Source organism: Elephas maximus, chromosome 15, assembly GCF_024166365.1.
Source record: "Elephas maximus indicus isolate mEleMax1 chromosome 15, mEleMax1 primary haplotype, whole genome shotgun sequence".
NCBI classification, from domain to species: Eukaryota; Metazoa; Chordata; class Mammalia; order Proboscidea; family Elephantidae; genus Elephas; species Elephas maximus.
The window spans coordinates 81,886,472-81,910,639 of NC_064833.1; the positions used below are offsets into that span (position 1 = coordinate 81,886,472).

Here is a 24,168-nt window from a genome sequence, read left to right on the forward strand (position 1 = left end):
AATAGTATTTATTTTTTAAAAATACCTTCCCATCCCAAGAAAAAAGATGTGAAGGCATATACTAAATATATTAGGTTATTGAATCATTTAGTGTTCATTGTATTATAAGTTAAAAAAAGGGGAGAGAGAAAACCTGATATAGCTAGAGTAAGAGCAACATGTGACAGTTCCTACCATAGACTCTAAACAGTGCTAGCAGTGATTTCAGCTCTACTCTTCCTAATGGGCAGAACAAAGGGAACAGACTTCTGCCGTAAGATTAATAGTGTTCATCAGCATAGCTGTTCTGCACTAAGTCCAGAGAGAAACCTGCTGTGGATTCCAGAGGGTGTACTGAATGACTGGACACCTTCTGTAACACACTTCCAGGGATGTTTCTTACTGTCCTTCAGTGCAGCCCAAGGGGCATCACACCTAACAGTGTGATCCAAGTATGTGCATCTCCTGTGAACTGTCCTAGGATTAAATATAAGTTACATTGAGGAAAAGATACTGTCCAGGCAATGCTTCTCAAATATTGTACCTTGTACTTGAGTTTTTTAAATAAGAACTGAACAGTAGTAGTGTTTAGAGCAATATTTTTTATCAAGGGCCTACAGAAAGGTAAATTTTTTTAAACTAAAAGAAGGTACACTGACTTTGCCAGCTGAGGTGAGAGAAGAACTCATGGCCCCTTGGGTAGCCACACAGCCAGTGTGTGGAGGGGACCAAAAGGAGTGCTTAGGGCAGAGCTAAAGGAAGCTGCCATTTTTACAGCCTTGGTGGGCAACTAGTGGAGTGTCAAGCAGGAACAAAACATTTTAGCAAATTTGTTATGAATATTGTTATTCCCATGTTTTAAATATGGTAATGTTACATGCAGTATGATTATCACAAAAGTAGTACCAACATTTGCAATCTAAGTTGCATAGGGCATGTAGTAGGCTGAAAAGTGGCAACCCAAAAGATATTCACGTCCTGATCCCTGGAACCTATATAAGTTACCTTATTTGAAAAAAGGGTCTTTGCAAATGTGTCTAAATTAAGAATCATGAAATGGAGAGATTATCCTGGATTATCTGGGCAAGCCCTAAAGACAATCACAAGTGTCTTTATGCGAGAGAGGCAGAGGCAGATTTGATACAGACAGAGGAGAAGGCACACCCCCCCAGAGGAGAAGGTGATGTGAAGATGAAGGCATACATTGAAGTGATATAGCCACAAACCAACAATTGCCAAGGATTGCCAGCAACCAGAAGGTAGAAGAGGCAAGGAACAGATTCAACCCCCAAACCCCCAGAGGGAGCATGGCCCTACTGACTCCTTTGTTTCAACCCACTGAAAACTGATTCTGGACTTCTGGACTCCAGAACTGTGAGAAAATTAATTTCTGTTGTTTTAAGTCACCAAGTTTATGGTAATTTGTTATAACAGCCATAGGAAACTAATAAAGATTTTGGTACTGGGGAGTGAGTTGCTGCTATAACAAATATCTAAAAATGTGGAAGTGACTATGAAATTGGGTAATGGATAGAAGCCGGAATAATTTTGAGGAATATGATTTAAAAGGCTAGATTCCCTTAAACAGACTGTAGAAATGTGGATGTTCAAGGTGTTTCTGGAGAGAGCTCAGTAAGAATTAAGGAATATGGTAGAGAAAGCCTGTATCATTTTAGAGAATACCTATGTCATCATAAACAGAGTATTTGTAGATATATGAAGGTGCTTCTGCTGAGGGCTCAGAAGGAAAACATGAACATGGTATTGGAAACTGGAGGAAAGATGATCCTGTTATATAGTGGCAAAAACTTACCTGAATTATGTCCTAAAATTGTGTGGAATGCACAACTTAGAGGCAATGAACTCGGATATTTCACTGAGGAGATTTCCGAGTAAAGTGTTCAAGATGTGGCCTAGTGTCTTCTTGCTGATTATCCAGGAAGGCCTTGTGGATGATCCTCTTGTCTATGGCATGAATTCCCATTATATACACAGGAAAGCCACAAGGCTTTTGATAATATTATACTAACAGAAACACTGCCAGTTGAAAAGGACGGAGACAGCATAAAATAAAGGAAGGCTGAGAGACTTCCAAAATTTTGCAAGCAGAAAATAAAACCAAAAAAACCAAACCCAGTGCCGTCAAGTCAATTCCAACTCATAGCGACCCTATAGGACAGAATAAAACTGCCCCATAGAGTTTCCAAGGAGTGCCTGGTGGATTCAAACTGCCGACCCTTTGGTTAGCAGCTGTAGCACTTAACCACTATGCCACCAGGGTTTCCAAGCAGAAAATAGGCTGACAAAACTACTCAGCTTCAATTATGTGCTACCTGTCTTAGTTATCTAGTGCTGCTATAACAGAAATACCACAAGTGGACAGCTTTAACAAAGGGAAATTTATTATCTAGTCTAGTAGGCTAGTAGTCCAAATTCAGGGCCTCTGCTCCAGGGGAGGCTTGCTTTCTCTCTATCGGTTCTGGAGGAAGGTCCTTGTCATCAGTCTTCTTCTGGTCAAGGAGCTTCTCAGCACAGGAACCTTGGGTCCAAAGGATGCACTTTGCTCCCGTCGTTGCCCTCTTGGTGGTATGAAGTCCCTCTGTCTCTGCTCTCTTCCCTCTTTTATATCTCAAAAGAGATTGACTTAAGATACTATTTAATCTTGTAGATCTCATCAATATAACTGCTGCTAATCCATCTCATTAACATCATAGTGATAGGATTTACAACACATAGGGAAATTATATGAAATGACAAAATGGCAGACAGTCATACAATACTGGGAATCATGACCTAACCAAGTTGACACATTCTAGGGGGACACAATTCAATCCATGACACTATGCTTCAAGAAGAAGGGAAGATAACTCCTAGGGCACAGCCTTGGGTCCAGAGGCCAGAGCCAAGGGTACTGAGGGCAAAATCATAGGCGGAGAGGCCAGAGCCATGGGCCCAAAGGGTCGAGCCTCAAGCCACAGAGGATTGTTCCCAAACTTGGAAATCTTATGGAATTTGCCCTGCTGGAAACTAAAATTCCTTGAGATCAATGACTCCTCCCTTCCATTTTCTCCCTTGTGAAATGGGAATGTATATAAGTCTTATTCTGTGCCTACCCCACCGTTATATTTTGGAAGCATATAACTTGTTTTCTAGGTTCACAGGTTCACAGATGGAAAGAAATTTTGCCCCAGGATGGATCAAACCCAGAGTTTCACCCATACCTGATTTAGATGATGAGATTTAGGGCTTTTGAGCTGATGATATTTACCTGAGATTTTAGACTTGATGCTCTAATGGGCTGAGACTTTGGGGGATGTTGGGATAGACTGAAAATATTTTGCAAGTATGATGGATGTGAATCTTTGGGAGCCAAAAGGCAAACTATGGTAGACTTAAAAATGGCTAACATGAAGATATCCACATTCTAATCCCTAGAACCTTTAAATGTTACCTTATTCGGGAAAAAAAGAATCTTGGCAGATTCAACTAAATTAAGCATTTTGAGGTGGGGAGATTATCCTGGATTATCCAGGTAATCCCTAAAGACAATTGAAAGTGTCCTGATAAGAGAGAGACGGAGGGTGATTTGATACAGACAGAAGATGAGAAGGCACTCACACACAGAGAAAAAAACTCATGTGAATATGGAGGCGGAGAGTGGAGCGAAGTGATCATAAGTCAAGGAATGCTGGCAGCTACCAGAAGCTGGAAGAGACGAGGAACAGATTCTCCACTAGAGCCTGTAGAAGGAGCATGGATCTGCTGACACCTTGATTTCCACACTTTGATACTGATTTTGGACTTCTGGACTCCAGAACTGTGAAAGAATAAGTTTCTATTGTTTTAGGCCACCAAGTTTGTGATAATTTATCACAGCAGCCTCAGGAAACTAATACAGGTTATTTATAAGAAAGTCCCACAAAGATAAGATAGTTAACATGAATTCTTCAGCACTTCTTAAAATCTTCCATATAAGAAAATGGTGATTCTAAAAACTAATATTGTGAGAGGGAAGTATATTTTAAATAGTGATATAGTTATTTTTGACAATAAATATAACTTAGGGAATATGTATCTGGCTTGATTTATCTCTGTGTCCAAGTTCTCATTCTCTTTCCATTATCCATTCTCTTTCCGTTATCCCGCCTGTCTTTAACAGAGACTTCTGCATGGCTGGCCCCATCTTCCTGTGCCTGCACACGTACATCCCACCCTCCACAATAATAATAATGGGTAACATTTTTCAATAGTTTCTCTGCTGTGTCTGCAAGCACTTTATGTATATTATCATATTGAATCTTCATAACAACCTCAGGAGGTAGCTGGGTACTATCATTATCCCTGTGTCATAGATTGAATTGTGTCCCCAAAACATATGTGTGTCGATTTGGCTAGGCCATGATTCCCAGTATTGTGCAATTGTCCACCATTTTGTGATCTGATGTGATTTTCTTTTGTGTTGTAAATTCTGTCTCTATGATATTGATGAGGTGGGATTAGTGGCTGTTACCTTAATGAGGCAGGACTCAGTCTACAAGATTGGATTGTGTCTTGAGCCAAACTCTTTTGAGATATAAAAGAGAGAAGTGAACAGAGAGACACAGGGACCTCATTCCACCAAGAAAGCAGCTCCGGGAGCAGAGTGTATCCTTTGGACCCAGGGTTCCTGTGCAGAGAAGCTCCTAGACCAAGGGAAGATTGATGACAAAGACATTCCTCCAGAGCTGACAGAGAGAAAGCCTTCCCCTGGAGCTGGTGCCCTGACTCAGATTTCTAGCCGTCTAGGCTGTGAGAGAATAAACGTCTATTGTTAAAGCCATCTACGTGTGGTATTTCTGATATAGCAGGACTAGATAACTAAGGCACCCCGTTTCACAGATGAGGTACCTGAGGCAGTCACAAGTAACTTACTGTAAGTCAGATATCTCATATAAGTGGTAGAGCCCAGATCCTAGCCAGTCATCCTGGCTGTGGTTTGCACCAGGAGGCATATGGGAACAAAAAGGAAACCTCAGATGACCTACCTGGAAAAAAAAAAATGATTTTACAGAACTTTAATAATATGTGGCCTGACTTCTTACTATTTAATCAAGGCTTTCAGAAGAAAGTGAAAGTAACAGTTGTGTAGTAGTTTGCGGTTTGCTTTTTACAGCTAGTTTTGTAAGGTAAATTTTGTTGTGTAAAAACTCACTCAGTGAAGGTCAAAGTATATGAATCACAATGAGTTTACATTTACCTGTGAATGAATGGATTCACCAATTTATAAATAGCCAATGTGTCTAGGAAGATTCATTTTGCAAAAAAATCTGTCTCTACCCCATCATTCCTAATATCCTTGGACTGCTCCCATTTATTAGAAACCAGGAGACATTGCTTTATGCTGTGGAATGGCATTGAAAGGGGTGAGGCAAGGATAGGGTTCTTCACCCCAATACCAAGACCTCTACCAAGAATACCTGTGGCGCTTCCTCCATGTCTTTTCATTCAGTAACGGTCAAAGAGTCATCTTCTCAAGAACTCACGTGGGCTTTGGGTGGGGGAGGGCTCACACGACACAGAGGCAGTAGGCGCTGCAGTCAGCCAGCTCCCATCAGCCAGATGAGCTGAATCAACCTTGACGTTCGGTGGGTGACAGATGCCAGAACCAAGCGGACCGTGCTTCCTTCATGCTGATCTCCCACCGTTTTAACAGGTGCTTCTGAGCATCTATGAGATTTCTCATTGCCCCTCCAAGACATTCTAGCTGGAAGCAGTATTGTTTTTTCTCTACTTAAAATTTAAATATTTTATTTAGGAATACATGTAGAAACTGTTCTTATATATTAAAGGGAAAATGTAATTTCTTCTTTAACAAAAGCATACAGTACACTGTGTGTCAGGTGTCTAATTTTTCAAAAATAAAATATGCTTATATCCCTTTCTAGGTTTATGATTGCCATAATACAGTGAATTTTTTTTAAATCTTAGATAAAATTGTCTTAAATCTCCAGACGGTATCCAGGAAATTTTGACATCATTGCTTGGTGAATATTGTGTAACATTACGCATTTGACTTTATCATACTTATGTCACTGTCTCTTCCTAACAGGGAAAAATCGAGGAAGCGGTGAATGCATTTGAAGAACTAGTGCGCAAGTACCCACATAGTCCACGTGCGAGATACGGGAAGGCGCAGGTAAACTTGGTTTATTTGTTGTCCATGTGTTTTATGTAATTGAATTTTTCACTCCACACTTTATGTATTTTGTCTTTTCCTCCTGTAATTTCTTTACAGAATCCCTGTCTCATTTATGTATATGCATAAAACCGAAGAAAAACTTTTTAAAATAAGACAATTACTGCTCCTGTTTTCTGCTGAACTTAGTAATTTTTTTTTTTTTTTTTTTTCTGTTTCGCCTCCATATGGCGTCTCTCTGGCTTTGAAAAGAAACTGGAGGTGAACACTTTGGTGATAAATTTCCTTTCATCCACCTCCACAACCCTTCTTTTCATTTAGGCTCACCACGTGGTTTTAGTTGAGGCTCCTCAGAGATCATTTTTTAAATAGTTAATTGGTGATATATTTTAATATATATGTCTGTTTCCTTTTGTTAAGTTTGTGTGTGTGCAGTGAAAATATTCATAGCAAGACATATGCCATTTCAACAATTTTCTCAAAGATTTAAGAACCTCAATTTTATAACTGGAAATTATCCTCAGGAAAGACTTAAAAAAAATTTAAAGTGAAATGTACTTTGTCTTCTCTCTAGTTTCTCTCAGCTGATTGATTTCTTACCCAGCTATCTTCTCACCACCTCCCACTTCTGCCATCTCTTTTCTTATCTCCATCTTTTGTAAACCTTTTCCACATTCACCTGGAACTACATAAGCCTCCCGTGTGGAGGTACTGTTCTAGTCCCTGGGAATATCACTGAGCACTAGAGAGGCCCTTTCCCTTAGAGTTCATAGATTCCAATGGAAAACATTTTAAAAATCACGTATTCAAAAGATATGTAATGAGAGCCTCCTATGTGGCAGGCCCTGTTTTAGGCACTGGAGGCACAACGGTCATCAAAACACATAAAAATCCCTGTCCATATGGGCTTTTCATTGCATCAGATAAGTAAGGAAATAGACATACTCGCTAGTGATAAGCTCTAAAAAGAACAAGACATAATGCAGGGACATGTGTGAGGGGATTGGAATGGCAGTGAAAGGGCTCACTGCAATGGTGACATTTGAGTAAAGCCCTGAAATTCTTTGTAAATAAATATATACTTAGAAAATACTATAAACATTAAAAATAAGTATATCATTTAGCAAAATAATGCATGCCATAAAGAAAAGAAAATAACATAAAGAGTATACCTCTTAATATTTTTTGGCTGCAATTAATGTGATTGCAAATGACAGGGCAGACAGCACTTTAGATGAGGTAGTCACAAAAGGCCTTTCTAGGTGGTGACATCTGGGCTGAGACAGACTGTAGAAGGAGCCATCTGTGCAGGTGGAGGGAAGAGCAAGGGCAAAGGCCATGCTGTGTTGCATGGAAGCATCTTGTTGTCGTGAGCTCGGCAGAAGGAAGGGCATGGTAAGGGAAGGTACAGTGGCCTTACAGACTGGACTGCTTACAGACTTAAGTCTTACAGGTTTTTTTCTTACAGACTTTATCCCTAGTGCACCGGGAAGCCACTGGAGAATTTTATGCAAGGGTGTGACCTGTCTAGTTGTTTTTTATAAAGATTGCTTTGGTTTCTTGGGTGGAGAATGGATTGTAGGGGCAGAAATAGAAGCAGGAATAATAGGAGGTCGTTGCAAGTGTTTGCAGGAGATGATGGTAGTATGGACCAGGGTCATGGCCTGGGAGATGGGGAGAAATGGGCAGAGGATGGAGCTGAAAGGACTTGGTGATGGATGAGATGTAAGGGGAAGAGAAAGAGGGGACTCAGGATGACTCCTAGGGTTTTGATTTGACCAACAGAGGAGATGATGGTACCAGTTATTAACCAGGGAGACTGGTGGAGGAGCATGTTTGGGGAGTTGGATAAATCAAGATTCTCTTTGGTCTGGTTGAGTTTGTGGAAATATCAAGTAGACCATGGGATTTACAGAGTCTGGATCTCAGAGTAAAATCAGGGCTGGATCTATATATGTGTCAGGTAGTAAAGCTCCTATGGCGCTGCCAGGGGGATGAGATTGTCAGCCTCTTCCCAGGACACAATGAATGCAGAGCGACAGAAATTTTCCAGAACCAAGGAGGGGCTCACCACACCCCTTTGGAGGGAGGGCCACGCAGGCATTTGTGCATGACACCTACACAGGCACCGGCCCTACTATGGATGAAGCAAGAATGCTTCACTGTGGCTGCACGGGAGCAGCCACTCAAGAGCCAGATGCTCATATTCTCCCTATCTCCCCATTAAAAAGTAATTAAATTTTTATTAATTAAAATGTAATAAATTAAGTTTCAGAAGAGTTAATACCCTAACAATAACCATTTATAAGATTTAATGGACAAAAAAAAAAAAAAAAAATCCACTGACAATTACCAAAGACATAAAAATCTTAAGAAAGGGCCCTACGAAGAAGTGGTTAGGATCCGTATGATGTAAACAGAATTTATTGTGAAATATGAAAAAGAGTTGAATAAATATCGAGATAAACCAAAAAAAAAAACTGAAACCAATTGCCATGGAGTCAATCCCAACTCATAGCGACCCTATTGGACAGAAAAGAACTGCCCCACAGGGTCTCCAAGGAGCACCTGGTGGACTCCAACTGCCGACCTTTGGTTAGCAGCCGTAGCCCTTAACCACAACGTCAACAGGTTTTAAAATTAATGCAGATAAGTCCCACTTCTCCGTGGTAGAGGCCAGGCTTAGGAGGCAATGACTGTTCCATTTTTGTAAATCGATTTGGTCAGTAATCCTCCAAAATTACTAAATTACATCACTATTAAGCAGAGTGAACAGGTTTGTCACAAGAAGATTATCCCTATTCAAATAAGTGATGCATTTTGCCATTAGTATTAATAGTCATTTCATGAAGGAATGCATATTACCTACAGAGAAAAATGATTGACGTAAATGCTAATTATGGCAAAATGTTTTCTACTTTAGCATTTTTCTTTATATGTGATATTAACGGTGGATATCAAAGTCTAAATAAATGAAGTGATTTTGAAACATGGTGATGGCTGTATGTATGTCCTTTTTTGGCAGTGAAAACTTAAGATTTAGTCTTCAATAAATATTTTTTAATCTCTAAACTGTTATGCAATGAGGTGTTATTGATATTAACAGTGATATGGCATAAAGCAAAAGTTAGGTATGTGTGAAATATTAATCCCCTTTGCTGGGAGTTGATTCCAACTCATAGCGACCCTATCAGGCAGAGTAGAGCTGTCCCGTAGGGTTTCCAGGGAGCACCTGGTGGATTCCAACTGCTGACCTTTTGGTTAGCAGCCAAGCTCTTAACCACTGCACCACCAGGGCTCCAAATGTTAATAGAATAATTTAAAAGAAGCTTTAAATTCATAGGAGTTTTAAGTATAAAAAATAGGCAGAAGGTGGGTGTTATAGGGAAGAAAAAAATTGACATCTTCATTCTTTTTTAGCAGACTTACTAATTACTTTGGAATATCCCAACATATTTTTTAAAAGTTAACAACATTGAGTTAGATACAAACTGGAGTATCTATCGTTTCAAAAGTAGCACTGAGATTGCCTGTTCTTGGGGAACAGGCAAGATTTTCACTGGGAAAATCAATTTTGACCAAGTTCCCTGAACATCACATGCAAAATCTTGAATTATAAGCCCAATTCACTTTATTGGCTTACACAAACCATTAATGCCTCTAAGGCAGAAACTGACACGTCTCCTAGGAAGGGTGGGTGGATGAATTAGTTAGAGTCAACAAAAGGCTTTCCAGTGTTAACGTCCTGTAACAAGTGTTCTGTCTCAGCTCAGCTCATTTTAGCTACAGATGTTGGACTGATAAAAATCAATCTGCACAATTTTCGTTTTCAAAGCAAATGCCTATCAGTTTTGGTCAAGAGATTCGAAAGAATTATATACCATTTTAAAGCTGATTTTTTCCCAATTCTGGAAGTTGTAAAATGTTTATACTTTGTTAAAATGAGAGCCCTTGGGTGGGGGGGAGGGGAGACAAGGCATTATCATGCGGTCTTTTTAGACTGAGTTTGGTAAAGCGTATTTGATGCTGTCTCTACATAGATGGGAAACCCTAGTGGCACAGTGGTTAAGAGCTATGGCTGTTAATAAAAAGGTTGGCAGTTCAAATCCACCACGTGCTCCTTGGAAACCCTATGAGGGAGTTCTGCTTTGTCCTATAGGGTTGCTATAGTGTCACTACAAATTGGAATCAACTCAACAGCAATGGGTTTTGGGTTTCTACATAGACGTATGTTCTTGGTAGGCATTTGTCCTTCCATTAACCATGCAGAGCCCCTTCAGTTCCAGCCTCTATTTGGAAGCGTTGTAGGTTCAGAATGATAAGGTTGAACTTGATAGTCTCAAAAGAATGCTGTCAGCTCTAGGACTCTGTGATTCTGCCAATTCATCTGTGAATGACCATAATCTGGGGAGTTAATTTGCCATAGCCCAACTCATAAGAAACCGCGGCCTAAACAGAAGAGCCAGGGTATGAATGTACAATGGAAGGTCACACAGGCAAAATAACTGGTAGTCATGGTCTATTGACAGTGACCTTTCTCTTGGAGTAGATAAGTCCATTCCAGAGGCCATTTACAGGTTTTAAAAGGTAGTTGAGTGGTCGGAAGCATATTTCCATCATGCCAGGGTAAATTACTCTTTTCTAATCTAGAGACTGTCTGTCCTATCAATTTTACTTTCTAAATGCCTTGTAAATCTATCCACTTTTCTCTATCCCCATTGCTTCAATTCTAGCCCTCTTCATCTTGGGAAAATTATACTCATTGGGTACATACTGACGAGTTATTTTTTGGGTGTCTTATTTTCTGAAAAGCTCCCCACAGATATTTTATCAATTGGTATTAATTCTTGTTATTTTTTTTCATTTGGAGGTAGAAAAGGGATGGATCATTTTCTGACCATATCCTCAAATTGCTGAGTTATGCTTTATTTTTGTTCTTCAGTATTTGACTACAGCAAACACCTTAACAAAGTAGCATGTTGTCTTGGTTATCTAGTGCTGCTATAACAGGAATACCACAGGTAGATGGCATTAACAAAGAGAAATTCATCCTCTCACAGCCTAGTAGGTTACAAGTCCAAATTTAGGGCATCAGCTCCAGGGGAAGGCTTTCTCTCTCTCTCAGCTCTGGAGGAAGGTCCTTCTCATTAATCTTTCCCTGGACTAGGAGCTTCTCCACGCAGGAACCCTACTTCCAAAGGACGGCCTCTGCTCCCGGTGCTGCTTTCTAGGTGGTATGGGGTCTTCATGCTCGCTTCTCTCTTTTATATCTCAAAAGAAGTTGGCTTAAGACACTATCTCAGCTTGTAAATCTCATCAACATAACTGCCACTAATCCATCTCATTACATCATAGTGATAGGATTTACAACATACAGGGAAATCACATCAGATGACAAAATAGTAGATAATCATACAATACTGGGAATCATGACCTAGCCAAGTAGACAGATATTTTGCGGGAACACAATTCAACCCATGACACATGTTAAGTAGGATATTCTGAAGGGAAAATATTGTATATGCTACTTTTAGCATCTAACTGGTATGCTTTTTCCTTAGATGGTAATCTTTAAATTGTAATCTACCAAATCTGATTAGGTATTGATGACCATTTTACCCCTCCTCTCTCCTCCTACCTTCAGTGTTCCATGCCCTGTTCTCCATCTCTAGCTAAGAAATCATGCCTCTTATTTCACAAAGAAAACTGAAGCATCCAAAGTAGCTCCCCGACAGGCTACCACCACTCCTCCAACAGCCCGCCTGTCCCTGCGGCCCTGTGCTCTGCCTTCCCTCCTGCTGCCCGAGACGAGCTGTTCCCAGCCCTCTTCCCACCCCCTCTCACCTGCTGAGGGGCATCACTCTAACTCTGTGCCCTTCTGCATCATCAGATGTCCCCTCTCTACTGGATCATTCTCATCAACATAGAAACATTTTGTGATATTTCCTGTGGATGAAAACTCTCCCTTGTATCCACATTTCCCTCCCGCTACTGACCCATTCCTCTGCTGACCGTTCACAGTGAAACTCCTGAAAGAGGTGTCCCTGACTCCTTTTCTCCTGTGTCCACTCCATTCAGTTTTGTGTCCCCAGCAGTCCAATGGAATCCTCTTGTCAGGGCCATGGGTGGTGCCACTCTGTCTGACACAGCAGGACCTACTCTCAGTTCTCATCTTGCCCAGCCTGACAGCCACTTTTAGCACAGCTGATCACTCTCCCTCTTGAAATCTTTTTTTCACTTGCCTTCCAGAAGGCCACTTTTTGTTGTTGTTAATTTCTTCCTACCTCATTCCTTCTCTCTCCTTTTTCCTGACCCTGCCTTGTCTTCCTGACCTCTAAAGACATGTGCCTCTTCTTTTCTGTATTTACAGTCACAACTGCATCCAGCTTCATAGCTTTAAATACCATCTACGTGCTTGGCAATTCCCAGATTTTTATCGCTAACTCTGATTTTTCCCTTGAACTCCAGACTCATATATGCCACTTCCTGTTCAGTGTCTCCACTGGATGTCTGATAAGCATTTGAATTTCAAAGTCCTAAATGGAATTCCTCATTTCATACTCTTTAACCCTGTGGGGCAGTTCTACTCTGTCCTATAGGGTCACTATAAGTCAGAATCAACTTGATGGCAATGAGTTTTTTTGTTGTTTTTGTTAAACCTGGTTCAAGGAGCCCTGGTGGCACAGCAGTTGAGCACTTAGTTGCTAACCGAAAGGTTGGCAGTTTGAACCCACCTACCGACTCTACAGGAGAAAAGACCTGGTGGTCTGCTCTTGTAAAGATTACAGTCTAAAAAACCCTATGGGGCAGTTCTGCTGTTACATGGGGTTGCTACATGTCAGAATCAAACTAAATGGCACCTAACAACAACAGCAAGCCTGATTCTCTCTTATCATCCCATTCTCAGTGAATGACAATTCCATTTTCTCATCGCTCAAGCCAAAAACCTTGAATTCATCCATTACTTTCCTCCCTTTCTTCATATCCTACAGTCTGTCCACAAATCTGTTTGCTGTGACCCTCCTAATATATTTATAATCCAACCACTTCTCACCACCTCTGTTGCTACCACCCCAGTCCAACCACGATAACCTCATATTTAGATTCCTGCCAGAGCATCCTAGTTTGGCTCCCTGCCTGCGGCCTTACTCCCTCAGTCTGTTTTCCTTGCCATTGTGATCTCTTTGAAACATAAATCAGACCATGCCAACCACCCTGGTGGCTTTCCATCTCACTTAGAGTTAGTGCCAAAGAATTGATAACTATTTGTTATTATTTGCTGTTGTCAGGTTGGCTCCAACTCATGGTGACCCCGTACACAATGGAACAAAACACTGCCGATCTTACACCATCCCCATGATCAGTTGCACATGGGACCATTATGATCCATGGGGTTTTCATTGGATGGTTTTCAGAAGTGGATCACCAAGCCTACTTCTGAAGTTTCTTCCTAGTCCGTCTAAGTCTGGAAGATTCACCAAAACCTGTTCAGCATCGTAGCAACACTCAGGCCTCCACTGACAGACAAGCAGTGGTTGTGTATGAGATGTATTAGCTGGGATTCGAACCTGGGTCTCCAGCATGGAAGCCGAGAATTACACCACTGAACTATCTGTGCCTCCTGACAGCAGCTTACCAGGCCCTGCATTGTCTGATGTCCATCACTCCCCCCTTTACTCCCTCCACTCCGCCACGTTGAACTCTGTTCTTCACCCCACCCCTCCTCAGAGCTTTTCCCTTCACTGTTCTCTGTCTGTCTGGAATGCTCTTCCTTCGGATACCCTCTGCCTTGTGGCCTCACTTCTTTCAAGCCCTCCTTGATTTTCCTGGTTAAGCCAGCAATGTCTCCTCACATTCCCCAGTACTCCTAAGCCTGCTTTATTTTTATCCACAGCTCTTATGGCTGTCAAACATGTTACCTTTATTTGTATAGTGTCTTACCCTCCATTCCAGAATGTAAGCAAAATGAGAAAACGGCTCTGCCTGTTTTGTTCCATTTGTCTTCCACATGCCTAGAACAGTGTCCTGCTTGAGGAAGGCCTCCAGAAAATAGTTATTGAGCAAATAAATGAACCAGTGAACTAAGGAAAGAACGGGAGCTGTGGACTGGAGTCCTCTCTCTATAATGTTAATATATAATGTGATATAAGCCTCCAAGAGCACTAGTATATATTAATCTTGCTTTTGTAATGGTCTTTCTCATCTGTAGTTTAGTAGCTAGCCTTTCTTCATATAATTAAAAGAGTGTGTTGTATTGCTTTCTTTTGCTTGATCTTTTTATCTCTTAATAAGGGAAAAATTTCATGTTTGTCTTAAATTACTTCAAAAGCATGTTCAGAACTTGACTGTGTATGAATCCTTGGTGTGATTACAAACCTAGCTAGCCAGGTGACATTTATCCAGCCTGGGGCTTCCTCTAGAGTGAAGACGATTTAGCTGAGAAGAGGAGAAGCAATGAGGTGCTTCGGGGGGCCATCGAGACCTACCAGCAGGTGGCCAGTTTGCCCGATGTCCCAGCAGACCTGGTGAAGCTAAGTCTGAAGCGGCGGTCAGAAAGACAACAATTTCTAGGTAAGGCAGAATGAGAGCTCAGTCAGTAGGGAATTGTACGCTTTATCTTGAAGACCCTGAGGTCGTGTATACGCTTAGAGTTGAGTTACACCGGAGGAGACCTGGGTTTATAACTAATTCATTTGGTAAACGTGACCCAACTATGTGTTAGACTGACTACCTCTAAAATGAAACAGCACTCCTAACCTTAATCATTACAAAGGGGTAGATGGCAATACCCCCGCCCCCTGCCCCGTGCACCAAGTGGTTAAGCAGTTGGCTGCTAACCAAAAGGTCGGCAGTTCGAATCCACCAGCCACTCCTTGGAAACCCTATGGGGCAGTTCTGCTCCGCCTTATAGAGTTGCTATGAGTCGGAATCAACTTGACGACAATGGGTTTGGTTTTTGTTTTTTTTACAGCTGAGGCAAGTGAGATGCTGAGAGGTGCGATGATTTGCCTAAGCAACCACAGCTAACACGTTAATAGGTCTGGAATCAAAAGCGCACTCTGCCATGCCAAATCATTTTCTCTCTTAAACCTAACAAATGAATGGAAGTTGAAATTATCAGCAGAGCAATTTTTGTGAAGGAATTTTAGGCGTTCCAGTCACCCTGAAAATGTTGCTTGTAAGATTTAATTCTACACCAAGAAAAATGCTGGATAAAAAAATTTAATCACAAAGTACATTTGCAAGTGCTTTGAAGAGAGTAGCTTAGAGCATCCTCTCTGACTGACTCATATCCCCAGTGCCAGGACCAAGTAAGACTTGCTGTTACCTACCTTCAGCTGAGCCAGGCGTGTGACTCTCCCACCTAACAGGTTGTGAGTAAACCAGGAGGGAGGAGTGTAAGCTACATGTAACTGCTCAGGTGGGTGGTCAGCAGCTGGATGGGTACCTGGATGATTTGTTAGTGTCAGTATGGGAAGGTCATGTAAGTATTTTTCAGGGTCCAGTTGCCAGGAAGTAACGGCAGTGGGCCCCAGAATTGAAGCTAGGGTTTTCCTGATTCACGCAGTGCATGTTATCCTCTTGTCCACCAGAGGGCCCCATAGTACTGGATGATGTATCCTCTGCTCCATAACTGGGTCGTTACGGAGAGGCGAGTGCACGCCTGTGGGAGACAGGTGTCAGCAGTTAAACACTGTCCTGCGTACCTCAGTGCCCTTTCAAGATTTACAGGGTGCCATACCCTATGTTTTATACCCTATGTTAGAGTTAAGTTGGTATTTAGGCTTGTTGAAGTCTCTGGTGATTTATATTTGCAGTATGAAAATGTACATAATCTGTTTTTTTTTTCCTTCCCAACAAATCAGGTCACATGAGGGGGTCCCTGATGACCCTGAAGAGATTGGTTCAGCTCTTCCCCAATGATACTTCCTTAAAGAATGACCTTGGCGTGGGATACCTCTTGATAGGAGATAATGACAATGCCAAGAAGGTTTATGAAGAGGTAAACAGATTTCCTGTGAACCAAGTCAAGTAATTTTGAACAGAGTTCCGATATTATTATTTATAGATTATATTTAATATGCCCAGTCTCTCACTCTGTTTGTTTTAAATTAAGTTAAACACTAAGTATTTTTGTAGTTGACATATTATAAATTTTGCTTTCACATTGTTTTTTTTCTTCATCGGAAACAGATTTAAATTTTAGTTGTTGTGTGTCATAGAGTCAATTCAGACTCCTAGTGACCCTCTATGACAGAGTATAACTGCCCCATAGGGTTTCCTAGGCTGTAATCACTGTTACCTTTACAAGAGCAGGTCACCAGGTCTTTCTCTGGCATGCCTGGTGCCTGTTCCTGTGTTGCACTTAGAATTGGCCGCATGTGAATCTGCCTCCCTGACTTGACTGAGAGCCCCTTAGAAAAGAGAACTTATCCATGTTTATTTGTCCAAGGCCTCAAAGAGTCCTGCATGTTCTAAAATGCCTATTAAATGGATAGATATGTTAATTAATTGAGATGATAGTTGTGTCCCTGGAATAAGCAGAGATGTCATCTGTGTGGTTGTGATCCTTGTAATCATCACTCCATAGTTATGCCAGCAGAAATGGGATCAGGACCAATTCACTTTAATTCCGGAGGAATTTCTTGAGCTCCTGCACAGAGCCTAGCTCAGCGACAGGTGCGTGGAAGACGTGGATGAAGCCACATCCATGCTTCCGAGCTCTGTTTTGGAAGAAACTACTGGCAGGCACACATTCATTCATCCATTGCACGTCTGTTGAGCACCTGCTCCCTGCCAGGCACTGTCCTGGCACTGAGGATCAGCAGTGAGCAAAATGGGCAAAGTCCCTACAGACCTTACATTTTAGTGGGAAAATAAAATATAATAAGGTCACATGCGATCCATGCTATAAGTTGAGTCGAAGTTAGAGTGCTGGATGATGGGGGTCAGGAGATCTGTTTTATAATGGGCGCTCGGGTCAGGCTTCATTGAGGTGGTAGCGTTGACCAAGGACTTCATTGTGGTAAGGTGGCAAGCTGTTTGGATGTCCACAGAGGAGAGATTGAGGCAAAGGGGTTCAAACATGCTGAAGCAGGGGAAGCTTTGGCTTGCTGTAGAACAACAAGGAGTCCTGGATGGCTTGGTGGTAGGTGAGGAGGCCAGAGGGGTAGAGAGGCCTAGTTCAAGGGAGACCTCGGAAGCCTTTCCAAGGACTTTACCTTTCACTCTGAGTGAAGTGGACCCATGGGAGATTTTGAACCATACCCTTTGCAATGACTCCCCATTCTCTGCTGCTCCCAACCCCTGGTAACTACTAATAAACTTGCCTCTGTATATTTACCTGTTCTAGATATTTTGTATAAGTGGGATCATACAATATTCGTCCTTTTGTGTTTGACTTATTTCACTTAGCATAAAGTTTTCAAGGTATCATCCATGCTATGGCGTGTATTAGAACGTTCTCTTTATGGCTAAGTAGTATTCCATTGTACATATGTACTATGTTTGTTTATCCATTCATTTGTTGATGAACACTTGGGTTGTTTCCACCTTTGGACTATTGTGAATAGTGCTGCAATTAACATTGGTGCACAAGTATTTGTTTGAGTCCTTGTTTTCAATTCTTTTGGGTATACATCATATGGTGATCCTATGTTTAACTTTTTGAGGATGCGCCAAATCGTTTTCCACAGAGACTGAACCATTTTAAATTCCCACCAGCTATGAACGAGAGTTCCACTTACTTCACATCATTGCTAACACTTGTTATTTTCTGGTGTTTCGATAATAATAACCATCCTAGTGGGTGTGAAGTGGTATCTCGTGTTGGTTTTGTTTTGCATTTTCCTAGTAACTAATGATGTTGAGCATCTTTTCATGTGCTTGTTGGCTATTTGTATATCTTATTTTAAGAAATATCTATTCAATTCCTTTGCCCATCTTTTAATTGGGCTGTTTATCTTTCTGTTGTTGTTGTAGGAGTTCTTTCCCTCTCATGGGTATTACACCCTTATCACATATATGGTCCCCAAATATTTTTTCCCATTCTGTAGTTTGTCATTCTGAATATATTTTGAAGATGGTTTTGGCAGGGTTTGTTGATGAAGCTGGCAAAATTGCTAACGTACAGGCAGGGTGTGCTGTGCAGACTCCCGGAGGACATAAGATACACGTGCTCCGTCTGTTTAAGGATTCCATGTTGGATGTGAATTTCCTTTCTATTCAGGTTCAAGGGTGAAGGCATGATACAAGGCATTCATCTTTTCTCTACGTACAACCAACTCATACCCTATTCATCTTTCTCCTTTGTTCCGTGTATTTTTGTCTAAGCAGCTTTGCAGGTTGAAAATGTTGCTGTTTTATTTACTCACTGCTAATATTTTGCATAATTTGTCTTTAACCATAATAAATGCATGTAATAATAAACAATGCTGTGATTTATTTTAAATGTTTATCTCGGGTTTGTCACAGAATATTAGATTTGCTCACTATTTTATCTTCAGTGCGTAAAATAGTCTGGGCACTGAAGAAATTTTTGTATGCAGATTTTCTCTTAATTAAGGAAATGTATAAAGCAATGTATTAATAACCATTCAGAAGTGTGTTCAAGTCTGGCAAATTTAGAGCAGTTTTCCCTTAAACACTAAAAGCTGTTGAAGTCCTACGGATTGACAGATGTGTTGCTGATTTGCATTGTTAAAACAATGCTTTAAAGGTTATTTCCTTTTCATTCATTTCTTAATTCTTGAGGACCCAGTGTTTAGACGTGAAAGCAGTATGAATTGAGAGGAAATGGGGCCATTGCAATGAGAGAGAACACTAGTTTTTTTTTAACTATAACATCATAATCTGATCCACGTACAGCAAAGCTAATTAAAATTCGTTTCAACAGTAATTTGTAGGCTTCAGTCAATCATCATATGTTTCGGTTTCCTTTCAATTTAGGTTCTGAACGTGACACCCAATGATGGCTTCGCTAAAGTGCATTATGGCTTCATCCTGAAGGCACAGAACAAGATTGCGGAGAGCATTCCTTACTTAAAGGTAACTGTCATTGCCTCTCCTCTTCTTCCGTCTTCTGTTTGCTCTGACTGACCTGGACACCCTTGATTATGCATTGTGGATTGGTTGGTATGCGCTGCTGAGTCTCTTCATCAGCAGCATGGATACCCTCTGAGCATGACTTCTATATAAAGTGTGGACCCCACCCCGCAATGGAGAGCATCATGTACAGAAATACCAACCTGATGAGCAGAGACTATATGGAAGACACTTTAGGAAGGAATGCCTAAAACTGCAGTTATTTTTAGTTTTCTGTCTTGTTAAATGACAAGAAGAATTATTGATACAGGACTTAAAGTTTGGACAATGAATTAAATTTTCCTTTTACAGATGACTTAGGACTTGAGTCTACTTTAAACAGGGATCATGACTACCCATGTAAAGTGAGGTAACAAATGCAGACACACAGGTGAAACCCCCAAATCCTCATAGCTCAAAATGTTCAGGTTAAAATATGCTGTTACTTTTTTCTCACATATCTTATTGAATACTTGACAATTTGATCACATTTGGTCTAAGAACTATCCAATAGTACTTTCTGCAATGATGGAAATTTTCTCTATCTGCACCATCCAATATGGCAGCCACTAGCCACATGTGGCCACTGAGCACCTGAAATGTGGCTAGTATGACTGAGGAACTGAATTTCTCATTTTATTTAATTTCAACTTAAGGAGTAACACGTAGCTATCATTTTGGACAGCATAGGTAGCTGCTTGATTGGCTTTAAACTTTTTTTTTAAGGAGCAGTATATTAAATTTTATGATTCTGTCTTCACATGGCTTAAATCAGAGATCCCAAATAGTAACCACTGTGCTGGCCAAATGGTTGTTGTTCTGACCTTATGTGCAACAAAACAAAACACTGCCTAGTCCTGCGCCATCTTCACAATTATTGCTCTTTGAGCCCATCGTTGCAGCCACTGTGTCAGTCCATCTTGTTGAGGGTCTTTCTTTCATTGACCCTCTACTCTATCCAGCATGATGTTCTTCTCCAGGGACTAGTCCCTCCTGATAACACGTCCAAAGTACGTGAGATGAAGTCTCTCCATCCTCACTTCTAAAGCATTCTGGCTGTACTTCTTTCGAGACAGATTTGTTCATTCTTCTGGCAGTCCGTGGTATATTTAGTATTCTTTGCCAACACCATAATTCAAAAGCATCAATTCTTCTTTGGTGTCCTTATTCATTGTTCAGTTTTGTATGCATATAAGGCAATTGAAAATATAATGGATTGGGTCAGGTGCATCTTAATTCTCAAAGTGATATCTTTGCTTTTTAATATGTTTTTTCCAGCAGATTTCTTGACTGCTACTTCTGTGGGCGTTGTTCATGGATCCAAGTAAAATCCTTGACATGATGTTGCTCATTGGTCCTGTTGTGATGGTTTTTTTCCTTTATGTTGAGGCATAGTCCATACTGTAGTCGTTGATCTTCATCAGTAAGTGCTTCAAGTCCTCTTCACTTTCAGTAAGCATGATTGTGTCATCTGCATATCACAGGTTGTTAATGAGTCTTCCTCACCATGTGGTGTTCTTCATATGGTTTACCTTCTAGGATTACTTGCTCAACATGCATATTGAATAAGTATAGTGAAAGGATAAAACTCTGACACACACCTTTCCTGATTTTAAACCATGCAGTATCCTCTTGTTCTATGTACAGGTTCCTCATGAGCACAATTAATTTTTCTGGAATTCCCATTCTTCACAACGTTTTCCACAATTTGTTATGAGCCATACAGTCAAATGGCTTTGCGTAGTCAGTAAAACGCAGGTAAGCATCTTTCCGGTATTCCCTGCTCTCAGCCACAATACATCTGACATCAGCAATGATATCCCTTGCGCCACGTCATCTTCTGAATCTGACTTGAATTTCTGGCAACCACTTTTGAATGACCTTCAGCAAAACTTTACTTATGTGTGATATTAATTATATTTTTCAATAATTTCTACATTTTGTTGGATCACCTTTCTTTGGAATGGGCACAAATATGAGTCTCTTCCAGTCAGCTGGCCAAGTAACTGTCTTCCAAATTTCTTGGCATAGATAAGTGAGCACCTCCAGCGTTCCATCCATTTGTTGAAACATCTCAATTGGTATTCTATCAATTCCTGAAGTCTTTTTTTCACCAGTGCCTTCAATGAGACTCGTACCATCTTATTCTTATTCAGTACCATCGGTTCTTAATCATATAAACAAAAAAAAAATTTTTTTTTTCTTTATAATCATTTGCTACCTCCTAAAATGGTTGAACATCAATCAATTCTTTTTGGTACAATGACTCTGTGTATTCCTTCAATCTTCTTTTGATGCTTCCTGTGTCAGTTAATATCTTGCCCATAGAATCCTTCGATATTGCAACTGGAGCTTGAATTTTTTCTTCAGTTCTTTCAGCTTAAGAAATGCCAAGCTTGTTCTGCCCTTTTGGTTTTCCAACTCCAGTTCTTTGCACATTTTATTGTAATATTTTACTTTGTCTTCTCTTTCTGCTGTTTGAAATCTTCTGTTCAGCTCTTTACTTCGTCATTTCTACCATTTGCTTCAGCTAGTCTACGTTCACGAGCAAGTTTTAGAGTCCCTCTGACATCCATTTTGGTCTTTGCTTTCTTTCTTGTCTTTTTAATGACATGATGTCCTTGATGTCATCCCACAACTTGTATGGCCTTTGGTCATTACTGTTCAACGCATCCAATCCATTTTTGAGGTGGTCCCTAAAATCAGGTGGGATATACTCAAGGTCGTATTTTGGCTCTCGTGGACTTGTTTTAATTTGCTTCGGCTTCAACTTGAACTTGCATGCTGTCTCAAATATTTTATTTGGCCAGCAGTTTTTAAAAATACTTTTAATTACTTGCCTTATTTGAGAATCTGGACATTTTATATAAAAATGCAGATTTCTAGTTTCTCTTGAAAATTCTATCTGGCCCTCATGCCCACACATGGAACCAAACAGTGGCACCCTTGAGGTGGGTGTACAGCCTCCAATCTGTCCTTCCTGCCCTCAGGCAGCTGCAAACCTTTCTTTACCTGCCAGAACCCCGTGGCATGTAGGTTTCTCTTATTTAAACTGTTCCACTTATATTTCCACAGATATAATAAGAGGCTAATTGTACTCTTCCTGCTTCAGAGGTGGCAAAATGGAGAGCAGAGTGAGTTAGTTAATGAGGGAGGACATTTGAGTGTCAGTCAAGAGCTCTGAACGCAGCTCTCCTCTTCTGAGTGATGCTTTCCCATTCCATCGAGCTCGCTTCCAATGTTATTGCAGTAAAATGTCCTAGGAGAAATAATGGGCTTCTTGTGATGAAAAAAAAAAAAAAAGAATTTTTTTTTTTTTTCGATGAAGCCTCAGACATGCAGATTTTCAGACAGAATTCCTTGGCATTTAAATACATTTGACCTTTGTCCTTCTTTAGCTTTTCTACATTCATTCCCTTGCTTTAGCATTTTCTTTTTTTTTTTTTAATTTAAATCTTAACTAAAAATAGTTAAATCTTTTGGGTAGGATTTGTTTAATAAGAATTATATTTTTAAAGATTCAAATTGAGTTAATCCTATTGTATGTTTTAAAGATTTTACTAAAAGATGATAACTTTTTTGTTCTTTTTTTTTTTTTTTAAGTTGAAAGAAACATGACTTGCAACTGGGTGTCTATCGCTTCAAACATCTTACGGGCAGTTAAACATTTTGATTCAGGAATAAAAGCCTCTAGATGCCATATGGTCAGATTTGAAGAACAAAATAGATGCGATAGATATATGGCCAGAGAACTGTTTGGACTATTGAAATATGATTGCTCCCACAGAGAATATTTGCAAAATATCATGTTAACTTTACAGGCTGTTCCACTAGTTAATTATAACCACACTGGTAAATTTAGCCTTATCACCAGCTTTGGTTTTCCACTGGAAATGTTGTCCAGTTGTCAACCTGTAATATTGAGATGTGTTTTTCTGATTCTTAGATCCTCACGTATCATATAAAGATTAAATAAACCAGTGAATTAAATCTGGTATCTAATTTGTTCACACATCCTCACACTGCCCCTTCCTTCTCAATGCTTTTCTTGTAAACGTTCCCACAGGAAGGGATAGAATCTGGCCAACCCGGCACTGACGATGGACGATTTTATTTCCACCTGGGAGATGCCATGCAGAGGGTTGGGGACAAAGAGGTAACTGGTTTCTGAACTTCTTCTAACAGAGGGTAGAGTAGAAAAACTATATTTCTAGGAAAAAGGTACAATTGAAAAGTATTTTAAGCATAAACATTTGAAGGTGGTGACTTAACCATTTAAACTATTATAGTTAAACTATTTTCAAAATGCCCCAAAAATTCCTCCTTACTCCTATAAAGAACTTTTGGGATTTGACTTTATAGTTTCTTTCAAGAAAGTAGCTGAGTAATCACAAGGTCGGCCTTGAAATCAGTGTGGGTAGTGTGTATGAGTGTCTGTGTGTGTATCTGTGCATGGGTGTCTGTGTATATCAGTGCATGGGTGTCTGTGTGTATCTGTGTGTGTGTGTCTGTGCGTGTGTGTCTGTGGGTATGTGTGTAGAGAGAGGTGTTTCTTTGAAAAAGTGTTTCATAAATTACAAAATGACGAGGTGCCAATGAAATTGCTTTAACTATCGAAAATATTTTAATTATTTACCTGATTTGTGTATTTGGAAATTTTAAAAGTAGTTATCTTTAGAATGCATTATTTATTCGGCTGATTGTTATACACCCTGGGCCTACTGGTTAATTGACTTCTGAAATATTTAAAAGCATATTCAAGATGGACAAATGTAGTGATAGTCGTTTGACAAGCTCTGACACAAAAGATGTAGTAGCTGAAACTGGCTTTGTGTTTTCTTTGTGATTATTCCTTTTTTCTGAGTACGCCAGCTTCTTTACACGTAACATTTGATCGTTAATCGTGGCATCTTGTACTATGAATGTCCAGA

General features: G+C 40.3%; 1 protein-coding gene across 17 annotated transcripts in view; it reads left to right on the top strand.

Annotated features, from left to right (window-relative positions):
* Positions 1–24,168, top strand: part of ASPH (aspartate beta-hydroxylase) — a 236,926-nt gene that overhangs the window by 161,615 nt on the left and 51,143 nt on the right. For all 17 annotated transcript variants that reach the window (XM_049854244.1, XM_049854240.1, XM_049854242.1 and 14 more), the window contains 5 exons: positions 6,068–6,154; positions 14,575–14,725; positions 16,021–16,157; positions 19,103–19,201; positions 23,304–23,393. In XM_049854244.1, coding sequence (XP_049710201.1) covers positions 6,068–6,154; positions 14,575–14,725; positions 16,021–16,157; positions 19,103–19,201; positions 23,304–23,393 — 564 coding nt within the window. The remainder of the gene's footprint in view (positions 1–6,067; positions 6,155–14,574; positions 14,726–16,020; positions 16,158–19,102; positions 19,202–23,303; positions 23,394–24,168) is intronic.